Below are 13,495 nucleotides of genomic sequence, written 5' to 3'. Positions count from 1 at the left end.
AAATCCTAGCTGCTTTATCTTTCCCATAATGCTCTTTGGTTAATTTTTGGATCATCCTTCATCCAAATCCAATGAGTTACAGAAAACACAATTCTGCAATTTACCCTGTGGGTTCTGTTTACTTGTCTTTGAATGTGACCAAAGTTCCCAGGTCCTTTTTAACACAATGTTGAGGAAGATAATCATCTAATGGCTGCTAGAGTTTATATGTCGTTTTTTCCTGTCAAACACAGTTCTTTGTAAATCTGTGAATCACAATAAATGCAATGTAAGCCAACAAAATTATCATTTAACAGCCATGTGACATTGTTAAACTTCCATGCATATATGAGTCAGGCAGAACTGAGGGTTGAATTATATGCAACGTCGGCTAGATAAATTAGCTTGTTTGTGCGCATGTCTTTAAATTGATCCGATGTTTGCCCTGCTATGAAAAATCTAAAGAAATGAAACCCTTGTTAAATATACAAGGTTATTTTCTTGTAAATGCCAATGCTCACGGGAAAAAACAGTTATTTGGCAATGGCTATAAATTGCCCCAAAGGGTCAAAGGCAATAGTTCACGCCGGGGTTGACTAAAATTGGTAATGTTGTTGGGTGCAAGCTGTTGAAGATGAATCACAACATCCAGAAAAGTACAAGTTATCACAGCACGGCAAGAGCTTGCCTTGACTTGTTCTGGTTTTAATATTCATTAGAAGCTGAATTTGAGGATTTTCTTGGATTATTTCGTAGAGGACATGTTGCTACCAGGTGTATGCTTACGATTGTTTGTTGCACAAGAAAATAAAAATGGTTAGTGGCTTCACACATGTTCACTGATATGAATACCGAGCATAAAAACTATACACTTGCTCTATTCAATATATATATATTTTTTTGTAAATAAAATAGAATAGAATGTACTATTTAATAGCTTATCTACATAATTATTATCATGATTAGGCAAGTTCTCCATCAAATGTTAGAATAAGAACATGTGAAATTGAGTTGGCTGGTAATGTTAAACTATATTGATTCCGTTAATTAAGTATAGAACTTTTAATGGGAGAAATTGATGGAACATACTATCTAGGCCTGAAAGATACAGAGAGAAAGTGGTGATGTTGGTGGGTTTTCTTTCTCTTTCCACCATATGAAAGTCCATTTAAAAACATAAAACTCCAAAATGTTCTTTCTTATTCTTGTCAATTTCCCCATACCCACCTACCAAAAACTTCACTACTCAAAGGCAAAAGAATAGGAACAAACTGAGTTGAAAACAGGGAAAGAATAATGATAATAATAATAATATGATATCTTCTCAAAACACATCATATAAATGCACCATATTCTTTGAAGCCGACACTGCATTACCTAATCGTTTATTCTCCTCAAAGCAACTTCCAAGTGCTACACTCCATTTTGTTTTGGAGTTTAGCTTTCGCACTCATCTTCTTTCAAAAAGTCCTTTTGCCTACACATCCACCAACCCAGCCCTCTCTAGACTAGCTTTTCAAACTCTTCTTCTTGGATAATCTTGAATAGTAGCCGATTCCCAATTATATTACATCAGCTATAATCAATAAGAAAACAGAAAAAAAGCATAAATTGGTGATGAACAGGACACGACTGCTTACTATATATACATATATGTATATATAAGCAAATGTAGCCCTCGAGAAACCAAGAATAGCTCTCACCTATCAGGTAATCTCCAGCAGTTAGGCTCTCCTCTAATGGGTAGGCAGAGTGGTGATTCCACCGCGGTCAGCTCCTCTATTGCCCTTTTGCAAGAGAGGTTTAGACAGCTTGAGAGAGAGAGAGAAAAGAGAGAGGAGAAAGATCTGTTAAAACTGTTTTCGGATTCCGATCAGGCAGCTTTGGCTATGCGTTTTGACCGTAACAAACCATCTTTCCCGCAAGAGACGATTCTGCCTCATAGTCATAGGCCAGCTCTTGAGGATCACTCACTCTCCCTAGGACTTAGCTCTCAGGGAAAGCATGCCGATTTCCAAGCCACGACCAGTCCAGCCTCGGCAAGCTTATGGCCTAATGGTGCTGCCACTCCAAGCACATCGAGAAATTTTGATCATTCTGATGTTGATACTTCTCTTCATCTGTAGAAAAATGAACAACTTACCTATCTTTGTATTAGGTTCTCCGTATCATCATCTTCTTCCTCTGTGTTGGCTGTAAGAAATGAATGAGTAATATAACTAATGTTTATAAACATATTATATTTCCTTGTGTTCGTATCCTGCTGTAATTACACGTTCATGGTAACCCAAAATTCAAAATGGCCTTCTGTGTGTTTTTTCTTCCAACACCTATAAAAGTTGTCATCAATCTTCACATAATGTAAATGAGATTGCTTCAGTCACATGATCAAATTGCACGTAAACGTTATTCACTTTACAGCCAGGAGATATTGAAAGAATTGTTATTATCTTTGAACCATATGCTTGTTTGGTGTGATGTGAGATTCTGATTTGCCAATGCTGCTTCTGTACAAGAATAAAAGGACATAATGGAAGAGATTTCCTGTTCATGGAATCTCGTTTCTATAAATTGTTCAGACTTGATTGTTGCTTAGGAACCATGCCGTGTGGGTTGGTTTTGATTTGTAAGCTTGCGTTGTGTTGTTTCTTTCGTGGTGCGGTTGGTTCTCAGGTGCTTGTGGTCTACATTCTGCAACTACAACGTTGCTTTTGCTTTGGCTTCTTGCTTGTGTTTTTTTATTTATGATGCAACCTTTTTAATTTTTGGTGATGTATGTAAAACATTTCATTATTGGGTGGATAATTATACGGAGGCTCTGGATTCCTCATTGCTTGTGTGTCCCATCCATGATTCAGTGTTAAGTCTGTTTGTGAATCTTTTTTCTCTTTTGTAAAGATTTAAATGATAGGAAGTTAGGTCTTTTCTCTTTTGTTCTTTTGGGTTAATGACAAAAGTCCGACCAAACAGATTAAAAATTTTACAAATCAAATAAAACATTATATTTGGTCGAAATTTTAACAAAGCTCGATGATTTTCATTAATTAAAACTTATAAACGAAAATTAAAAATTCTATGTTGTGTATTTGAGGGGTCCCCTCAAACTCACTCGCTAGCTCCCATCATATAATAATCTCACTTAATTCTGAAATTATCTTTTTTTTTTAAAGATAAAAATATAATTAAAAATAAAAATAATTCCAAAAACTCTAACCACCTTCCACCACTATTATCGCCACCTCAAGCTAACATTCTTTATCTTTCATTTCATTTCATTGTTAGCCCAATTTCATTATTTATCATTTATTCTTGTTAATTTATAATTTCTTGATTCCTATACGGAAATTATTCTTTATTTATTTTCATTTGATTTTTTTTTTTTTTTTGGATTTTCATACTAAATATCAATCCCGTTAAAATCAATTCAAATAAATAATCCAGTGGCCATTGGGAAATTTGTTGGTAGGGTTAATCAGCGGCTAAAGGTTAGGGGTGCAATGGTTTAATGTGGTGATAATGGTGGTGGGGGGTGGTTAGGGTTTCTAAAATTGTATTTGGTCTTTTAATTATGTTTTTATTATTTAATTATGAAAACAAGTGAGATTAATTTAAAAGTGGAACAACCAAATTGTAAATGTCTTTAAATTTTATAGAATAGACCATGTCCTCACGTTCTTCTCTCGTCAAAAATTAAATATAAACATTTCTGTAAACTGGTTTATAAGTAGAGTAGATTTCATTACAATATTTTCTTATGATAGAAATCTGGACTGCGTTAAAATAAACTTAATTCAGGTGGTCCAGTAAATATCTAATATAAGCATTAATAAATTTTTGTATTAAATATAAAGAGAGAGAGAGAGGGAGAGAGTCTTTCTTAGGTTTGAGTGTCCTCATTTTTTTCATGCAGATGTGCTATTAAAATTAGTGCAAATATGCTATTAAACCATATAACTTTATAATGAATTGTGACGATGTCTCTATATTAAAGAAAAAAAAAAGTTCGCATATGGGGACATCTTTACTTTATTAAAGTGAGAATATCAATAAAATACAAAAAATATATATTTTAATACATTAAAAATTGTATTCTTTTGTCTGTTAGTATAATAAAATATGTGTTTTTTTATTTTTTTATTAACATCCTTACTTTAACAAAATAAAAATTTCCTCAGAATGATATATGTGTGTGTAATTTTTTTTTTTTTTTTACTGACATTCTTCCTAATATTTTATATATATAGAGAGAGAGAGAGTTAGGGAGAAATAGGGATTACAAGGACGACGTCCCGAGTCCTATCCCTTTCAGGAGTGGGGAAAAAAAAGAAGAAGAAAGAGAGTAGTTTGGAGACTAGAAGATTCAAGGGTCAGAAATCGTCAACGTATACCAATTATGTAAAACCAACGAAGTGCAAGACACGTTAACGTTAAACAAACTAGATGGTTGTTCTTTCTTTTTCTTTTTTTGTCTTTTTTCCCCCTTTGAAGAAAAGAAAAAAAAAAAAAGATAGTTGTTTTTCAAGGTTTACGCGATTTGACTTCCAGTGAACTGCACGCGGGGGTTAAAAGTCAAAAAGTAAATTTATTGAAATTGGGCTTCAACTCCACTGGAGATCTAAATCCTTCAAGAGAAGGTTATTATCAAATTGACATTATAAATTTTGAAATAACAAATTACTCTAAAATTGAATCAGTATTCAATCATGTCAAATTAGAACTTATCGTTTAATACACTAGACAAAACATGAAGAATGAAGATAGAATATTAGATTCATATAGATTAGTTATTCAATTAATAAAATCTCTTGCACTAGACAAAAGGCATATGATTTTAATTACACTCATATAAATGGAAGGAGATTTAAGTTATGTTGATATAATATTTTAAAGAAGAATGATCAAGTGCGCGATAGGTCACTTATCACCTGATTATTGATTGGCTTGATTATTGATTACTATTTAATAGTCTAATCAATAATCAAGTGATACGTGGTTCATCGCATATAATAACGTGTGCGGCTGCATGCACCTAATTAGATCTTATGTTTTAAATAAAAAGAGAGAAAATTTTTATTTATTTTTTTTATAATAACAAAATAGTTATAGTATGAAAAACGTATTTGATTCCTCCATGGTAAATATAAATTGATGATTTACCTTTATAACTCTCATTTTTGGGTAACACACACAAGAAGAAACAATTTGTAGGGATCATATGACATTACTAGTAAATAAATTTCTACACTAGTTATTTTCACAAGCACAGGGATAGTTTTGATAATAACCCAAACAAATAATTTAGAAAAGACCAAAATACCCAAACAGCTTATCGTTAATTTCGGGGAATACGAAAACCAGCGCCATCTCCAGAAGCTTCCGTAAACCCCTTATCAAAAACCCTACTTAAACTTTAGAACACCACCACTAGCTTTTATAAACTGAGTCATCGTTCGTCGTTTTTACTGAGCACGCTTACAAGACGCACGAATTAAACTCTCCGTCGAACCTTTTCGATCATGTACAGGCTCGGCAGGCGCTCGGCTTCCGCTCTCTTGCGCCATGACGGCGCTCGTTACAACATACATGCCATCGCGACGCCGATTTTCTCCGCCACTTGCTCCGGCGATTCGGTAACGTGTTTTTGCTGTATTTCGAATTATTTTATGTTCGTTGAAGACAGAAATTCTAGTTTTGATTAAGAGTACAGAAGCGCTTTTTGAAAAAGGATTGATCAAGTGCTTCTCTAAAAAGAACTTGAACTACTACTCCTACTGTAACCAGTAGGTGCTTTATGGATAAACGTCTATGCAGCATTTTAAAAAATCAGTCTTTGTCTATTAATAATCTATTATATTCAGACGTTACATAATATATAGAAATCTCTTCCAAAGTATTATAAGGACTATTGATTTCAGTTATTTGAAAGACTCTTTTCTATATAAAGAAAAGAAAAATCCGTACAATGATTCATCTGGATGATTTTACTTGGCTCTGCTTTTTATGTTACTCGTTGGCTTGTAGTGCCACTAACTTGAAAGCCAAGTATTTTGTATGATACAATGGCTTGTGGGTTTGCATTTTTATTTAAAGGGATATATTTTGGGGACTATATTGTAAACAAATTTTTACTATAAGAGCTTATGGATTATCTCGGTATCAGAAACATTTGATATGTTCCTTTGACCGTTTGCAGGTGGTGGAAACTGATGCCAAAACTAGATGGTACTCGGTGCTGGCCTCTGGGAGGTGTAATACTTCCCAGTCTTCAGCAGCATTGAACTTGAATAAAAATGGCTTCTTTTTGGGCAATCGTTATGAGTCAACTGCAGCATCTGATGCATCTTCCCCACCGCCGCCTCCACTCGAGAAATACGAGTATCAAGCAGAGGTATGCTATTTGCACTTGGGGTTTTCATTTAAATGGTTGATGACTCTTGGTGTTTTTTTAATTTATTATGCCTGGTGGCAGGTTAGTCGTCTGATGGACCTTATTGTCAACAGCCTGTACAGCAACAAAGAAGTGTTCCTGCGGGAGCTTATTAGGTATATTCTGATTTTGTATATTTATAATTTTGTATAAGTAATGCCCGCTTCTACAAACAGTTTTTTCCTGCTTTTGTTTTCTCGAGTTTTGGGGTCTGGTTAATGAAAGCTAATATTATGGTTTCTTTTATCATTTCTGCTATCTAACTGCAGTGGTAAAGTTATGTAATTGTTTTTGTAGTAATTATAGTACCTTTGGTTTAAAAGGGTGATATTATAGCACTACATCATCTTGCTTTGAGCATTCCAAATCGATAAACTTACTTTTTGGTTTCAATTGCACGATACTGCTGTCCCCAGCATCTGATTTGTAAATCTTGTGATTGGTGTTTACAGCAATGCAAGTGATGCCTTGGACAAGTTGCGGTATCTTGGTGTTACTGAGCCTGAGCTGTTGAAGGATGCAGTTGATCTTGATATCCGCATCCAAACAGATAAAGATAATGGCATTATCACTATCACGTATGCCTAGTGTGGTTTGGTTTATGACATTTTTTTCCCTATATTGATAATGTCATCCGTTACTATGCATTTGATGCAGTGATTCTGGCATTGGTATGACTCAGCAAGATCTTGTTGACTGTCTTGGAACTATTGCACAAAGTGGAACAGCAAAGTTCCTCAAAGCAATGAAGGTCTAACAATTGAACCGAGTATATACTGAACAAATTAAGTACTTGTATTGCGTTTATTGATGGATTTTGAGAAATTATTTTATTTAACAGGATAGCAAAGATGCTGGTGGGGATAGCAATTTAATTGGTCAATTTGGTGTAGGCTTTTACTCTGCTTTCTTGGTTTCTGATCGGGTATGCTTAAATCTTCCATATTTTTCAGCTAGTAAATCTAGTTCTTGCACTGCCTTTTACTTATGTACCTTTTGATATTGAAAGGTCGTTGTCGAGACAAAAAGTCCAAAATCTGATAAACAATATGTTTGGGAAGGTGAGGCCAACGCTAGCTCCTACACAATTCGTGAGGAGACAAACCCAGAAAAGCTCCTTCCTAGAGGAACACGTCTCACATTATATCTTAAGGTCACTTAAATAGTTTTTCTTAAGTGGTCTGTTTCCCCTTTTATTTTGATTCTTTTATTTGAAAGCTTACCATATTTGTTTTTCATTTTCTGCCAACTCTCAGCATGATGACAAGGGTTTTGCACACCCGGAACGGATTCAAAAGCTAGTGAAAAACTATTCACAGTTCGTTTCATTCCCAATATACACTTGGCAGGAAAAGGGATACACTAAAGAGGTATGATAACAACTAATTTCCTTTTGCGTGAAGTAATCTATCTGTGGGATTGTTACTGATGAGACCTTTAACCTTCCATATAGGTTGAGGTTGATGAGGATCCAGCTGAAACCAATAAGGATAAGCAAGACGAGACTGCTGAGGTTAGCATCATATAATTTGTTTAATTGTTTATTCTTTTTCTATATGTCCGGAACTCTAGAACTTTCAGGAGCAACTTATGCGTAATTGGTTCATGACCGTAACAGAAGAAAAAGAAAACCAAGACTGTTGTTGAGAGGTACTGGGACTGGGAGCTCACTAATGAGACTCAGCCAATCTGGGTGAGTTTTAAGATAGTCATAGTTTGATGTCCATAATGATTTTGTGATGCACACATTATCTTTAACTTCGCTAAAAATTTGTGCAGCTTCGCAACCCCAAGGAAGTTACTACCGAAGAATACAATGAATTTTATAAGAAAACCTTTAACGAATACTTGGATCCATTGGCATCGTCACACTTTACAACAGAGGTAATCATAATGCTTATGCACATTTGATTAGATTCATTTTGCAATCTTCGCCTATCTTGCTGGACTTTCCACGTGTTACTTGGGTCTGTTCCCATTATCACACTTCATGGCAGTGGTTATAATAAAGGTTAGACATGTATGATAGAATCTGGAAGATTACTATGCATGTTGTAATTCCTGCCATTAATTAACCACTTTATTTTCTTCATGTCTGCTTCTAAAATTTACTTGCAACTACATTATTACCTTTGAATCACTACTACATCTCAAGGATAAAACTCAACAGTTGTCCTAATTTGAAAGGAAAGGAAAGGAAAAATCTATGTCTTCTTCGATAATTATCTTGTTGAATTCACTCTGATGAGAATTATACAGTCATTTTACAAAATTGCTGTTCCCCCAGTTGATTACTGTTGATTATGCAGGGTGAGGTGGAGTTCAGGTCCATTCTTTATGTACCAGCTGTTGCTCCTATGGGGAAGGATGACTTGATCAATCCCAAGACTAAAAACATTAGACTCTATGTGAAACGGGTGTTTATTTCAGATGATTTTGATGGAGAATTGGTAAGCGGATTTTCTTTTAAAATATACATATTGCAGTGGGGTAAGCATGAGGTGTAACTGACTTGTTTCATTGTTGGTTGAATAGTTCCCTCGATATCTTAGCTTCGTGAAGGGTGTGGTGGATTCAAATGATCTTCCTCTCAATGTATCACGTGAGATTCTTCAAGAAAGTCGCATCGTACGTACTACCAGTTTTTTTCCCTCTTGTAGATCTTAGGAGAGGATGAATTTGTTATTACCCGTGTCTCTAACTTTTCTTTGATGTTGTCCCCTAAAGGTACGTATTATGAGGAAACGCTTGGTTCGAAAGGCCTTTGACATGATTCTGGGAATATCCATGAGCGAGAACAGAGCTGTATGTATCTAATATCACTAGATTGTTACCTACATCTTTAATGATTCATAAAATTCAGTTAAAATGTAGGATGGTATTCTTTTTCTTTTTTAATTTGTAATCTCAATATTACATTCTGTTGCAGGATTATGAGAAGTTCTGGGAGAACTTTGGCAAATACTTGAAAATGGGATGCATAGATGATCGTGAAAATCACAAGCGGCTTGCGCCATTGCTTCGATTTTTCTCTTCCCAGAGTGAAGATGAGATGATAAGCTTGGATGAGTATGTTGAGAACATGAAACCTGAACAGAAAGACATCTATTTCATTGCTGCCGACAGTGTCGCCAGTGCTCGGAACACACCTTTCCTTGAGAAACTTTTGGAGAAGGATCTTGAGGCATGCAATTTCTTTGAGAAGTTGTGATCTTGGAAGTTCTGTTTTTCTTTGGTGCTATGTTCTAAACAATATTTTTTCTGGTGTCTACTGCCTTAGGTGTTGTATTTGGTTGATCCCATCGATGAGATTGCGGTCCAGAACCTGAAATCGTATAAGGAGAAGAATTTTGTCGACATTAGCAAGGAAGACTTGGATTTAGGTTGGCATCTTGAAACTCTTTTTTTCCCCCTCCGGGATTCTGGTATAGAGGACGGTTAAGAAAAGACCAGCATTCTGGATTTGTTATTTAATGGAGAAAAAATATTGAGCTTATCGTTTACCAGTTCAGTCACCTTGCATGGTGGGCGATTGTTAGGATAATGTAGAACTGTTAGTTATGAGACAAACTTCAATTTGTCGGCCTTAGTAGATGTAATTGCATTGTGATATGTCTGATGGAATAAGGAAGGATATTTCTTTTACCTGTTCATGTTTGTTAATTGGCAGGAGGCAGTCCTGTGATGTCTATGATTTAATGATTGCAGGTGAAAAGAATGAGGAAAAAGAGAAGGTGATGAAGGAAGAGTTTGGCCAAACTTGTGATTGGATTAAGAAGCGATTGGGTGACAAAGTAGCTAGTGTTCAAATCTCAAATCGTCTGAGCTCATCACCCTGTGTTCTGGTTTCTGCTAAGTTTGGTTGGTCAGCCAACATGGAGAGGTGAAGTTAGTTTCCCATTTTGGTAGCATGATTAGTCATTCTTCTGTTGGACATGCTTAATATGAATTCATTTTCCTGTAGGTTAATGAAGGCTCAAACAGTTGGTGATACCTCAAGTATGGAGTTCATGAGAGGAAGAAGAGTGTTTGAGATTAATCCTGAACACCCCATCATTCAAAACCTGAATGTACGTTTAAGAACAAGAAAAATTATCTACTTGCCAGCACTTCTTTTTCCTTCTTTTTAAAAGTCTGACAATGGTTAGTGTGATTGCATTAATTGCTTTTAACCCTCAACTGCAGGCTGCAAGCAAAAATTGCCCGGATGACAATGATGCCCTTCGAGTTGTAGATTTATTGTATGATGCAGCTCTGGTCTCTAGTGGATTTACTGTGAGTACCTTGGCTATATGTTTTCTCTCTCTTATTATTTGCAGCTCTGGTCTCTGGTCTTTGTTTTATCCTCATCCTATTAAACTAGTGATGTACCAAACTTGCAAATTATATGCTTTTTGTAAGGTCATCTATGATCTACAACCTAATCTTATATTTGTGCAGCCTGAGAATCCGGCAGAGCTTGGCAGCAAGATATATGAAATGTTAGGCATGAATTTACAAGGTAAATGGTCAGTTCCAGATGCTGCTGAGGTTCAGCATCCAACAGCAACCCAATCACAGACCTCCCAAACTTACGAAGCTGAGGTGGTCGAGCCAGCAGAAGCCGGTGGTCAGAAATGAGGAGCTCAACATTTTTCCCTTTTTCTGTCCTTTATTTAGCATTCTATAAATTATTTCAGTAAAGGGCAATAGGAGTTAGCTATTGGTAATGAATGTAATTGTTTATCGGATGGTTTTGTAGGCTAACTTTAATTTCTTTTGCTTTGGCAATCTCATAATGTCCGGTTCTTTTGGGCTGTATTTTCGTAGTTCATTGATAAATAATCCACCACATTAGGAGATTTGCCATTTTGTCTTTCTTATTTGCTGCTCAACTATGGTCAAATCTTTGATGATTCCACCGTACATGATTGAGTTGCAAAAACTTCTAGATAAGCATTCCACATTTGAACTGAAATTTTTTTCTGGATAAAGAATATCTTTCTAGCTGCTATTCTCTAGAAGAAATGCGGGTTTCTACTTTTGGCGGCAACATGCTATGGGCTGATGGTCCCGCAGATGGATTAAATCAATACATTCTAGGATGAAAGATTTGAATATCAATCTCGTTGATATCACTGATCTCATAAGTATAATATCAAATACTATTAACTGAATTATTTTTTCAAGAAATATGAGGGCATTTAAATCAGCAAAGCAAAGAGCTATTCATTGATAAACAAAAGAAAAAGATGATCCATTTGGTTACAATCGTCTCACCGCTATTCACACAATTTTTAAATACAAAGATTTCAAATTCAACCAGATATTAGTTTTAAAAAGCTTTAAACCAAGCAACAATTCCTAATTTCGATATTAATTTTATTTCATTATTATTATTTTTTTTTTCTCGAATCACTAATTGAGGCGTCACTACGATTTTACGAATCCATAAAAAGACTTTGTTTTGACGCGATTGCTTTTTTGTTAAAATTATGTTATGTTTGCGGTGAGCCTTTCACCAAAACTTTTTCTGCATACATCATACGTACATGGGCCATGAGTGGGATACGAAGAATTTAAAGTAAACAGAAATAAAAATGTTTCGTAATCAAACACAGTATTTTAGAGATTTTTCTTTTTTGCTATTTTCATTGCATTTTGTTATACAGACGACATTATAATAGTCGTAGGTTTTTTTTTTTAGTATAATATAGCTAATCTAGGTTCTTATGAGTGTGTTTCGTGTATTGTATTGTATTTTATTAAACTATATTATATTAAGATGGTATGTATTAATGTGGATTTTAGTATTACAGTATAAACTATGTAACATTATTTATCAGTTGTTCTGTGTTTGGTGCATAAGGTGTTCTGGACTAATATTAATTTTTATTAAAAATAAATAATTTAAGTGAAAACATGTAAATTGCTTTGTTATTGTGTTGTGTTTAAGAGCATCTTTGAAAGAAAAAACGGATATTCTTAACTTCTATTTAAAAATATATTTATGTACAAATCTAATCTTCTTTTTATATTTATTTCTAGATTTACGTAATTATAAGTTCTAAAAATTTCGACAGCTTGTGAAAATATTTTTTCACACATTCCTTGCGAAAATAAATGACAAAAAGCATTCTAATAAGATTAAGTGATGGAATTATCTGCAAGTGAAGGAATCAAAGATTTTTTGTTTTTTTTTTAGAAGTGAGATAGAAGAAGAGAACCAAGAATGGCAATGAGCTTCGTATCCATTCTCGATATTTTGCATATGTCTTTATCCCCTCTCCGTCCCCATCAAAATTGTTCGAGAGGTTTCTCCTCTCTTTTCCTAATAATAATAGTGGATCTCCAAGGGTCTCTGATTCCCAAACAACCGATATTTTTTTAACTTCCATACTTGATTTAATCATATTAACTTAAAAATATATAAAATAAAATGAGAATGGTCATAAATAAGTCTTATTCCATTCTACTCCATTAAACTTTTGGCGTGTATAATATTCAAATAATGATTTTCAAAACAAAATCTAAATAATGTGATTTTTATACAATATTGATGTGAGTGCTATCCATAAGCAATGATACCTCTTGGCCATGGACTATAGCACCACGAACATCGCAAGCAGGGCTGCTGGCTAATGCAGCGATGAGTTAGGTTGCTCGACTTCTGACATCATAACGTGCTACTGGCTTATAATGAGATGAGGATGAGCTGAGGCTAGGTGCTGACTATGGCATGAATAACTTAAAAGGATAAGTGCGACTGTGAGAGATTGTCTTAAGAGTTTGATTTGTGGATTGTGGACTTATGGGATGGTGGCTTTAGGCTGTGGTTAAATTTAAATTACATTAAATTTTTATATTAACTAATATTTAAAATATTTGTATAAATATTTTGATATTTGTTATTTACACCAATATTTAATATTTACCACTTAAATTTTATTATTTGTTCACTAATAATTCTAGAAAAATAAAATTAAAAATTAAAATGGAGAAATGTGAAGATGATGGAGATTCTTCCTCATACTTGTCCTTTCTTCGAATAATAAATTGCATAAAAAGCTATTCTCATCCCTTCCCAAAAAAAAAAAAATTAAATATAAA

General features: G+C 34.4%; 1 protein-coding gene across 1 annotated transcript; it reads left to right on the top strand.

Annotated features, from left to right (window-relative positions):
- Positions 1–5,347: 5,347 nt before the first annotated feature.
- Positions 5,348–11,254, top strand: LOC102611150 (heat shock protein 90-6, mitochondrial). The gene is made up of 20 exons (XM_006469449.4): positions 5,348–5,609; positions 6,173–6,367; positions 6,449–6,522; positions 6,859–6,984; positions 7,064–7,157; positions 7,248–7,331; positions 7,416–7,559; positions 7,663–7,776; positions 7,860–7,919; positions 8,025–8,099; positions 8,186–8,290; positions 8,716–8,856; positions 8,942–9,034; positions 9,134–9,211; positions 9,336–9,590; positions 9,687–9,789; positions 10,115–10,289; positions 10,371–10,476; positions 10,592–10,681; positions 10,847–11,254. Exons 1-20 carry the CDS (start codon positions 5,496–5,498, stop codon positions 11,024–11,026), a joined length of 2,406 nt encoding a protein of 801 aa, XP_006469512.1. The 5' UTR covers positions 5,348–5,495; the 3' UTR covers positions 11,027–11,254.
- The last annotated feature ends 2,241 nt before the right edge of the window (positions 11,255–13,495 follow it).

The sequence above is a fragment of the Citrus sinensis genome, chromosome 2 (genome assembly GCF_022201045.2).
Source record: "Citrus sinensis cultivar Valencia sweet orange chromosome 2, DVS_A1.0, whole genome shotgun sequence".
Lineage (NCBI taxonomy): Eukaryota > Viridiplantae > Streptophyta > Magnoliopsida > Sapindales > Rutaceae > Citrus > Citrus sinensis.
The sequence above is the reverse complement of the archived record's forward strand: the minus strand, read 5'-3'. Positions and strand labels throughout refer to the sequence as shown.

Bases quoted from the DNA above. Each gene is read 5' to 3' on its own strand.
- LOC102611150 (XM_006469449.4), top strand. From the start codon at position 5,496: ATGTACAGGCTCGGCAGGCGCTCGGCTTCCGCTCTCTTGCGCCATGAC. The intron at 6,523-6,858 runs GTATATTCTGAT...TGGTGTTTACAG, and splicing joins TTCCTGCGGGAGCTTATTAG to CAATGCAAGTGATGCCTTGG. The intron at 7,920-8,024 runs GTTAGCATCATA...TGACCGTAACAG, and splicing joins AGCAAGACGAGACTGCTGAG to AAGAAAAAGAAAACCAAGAC.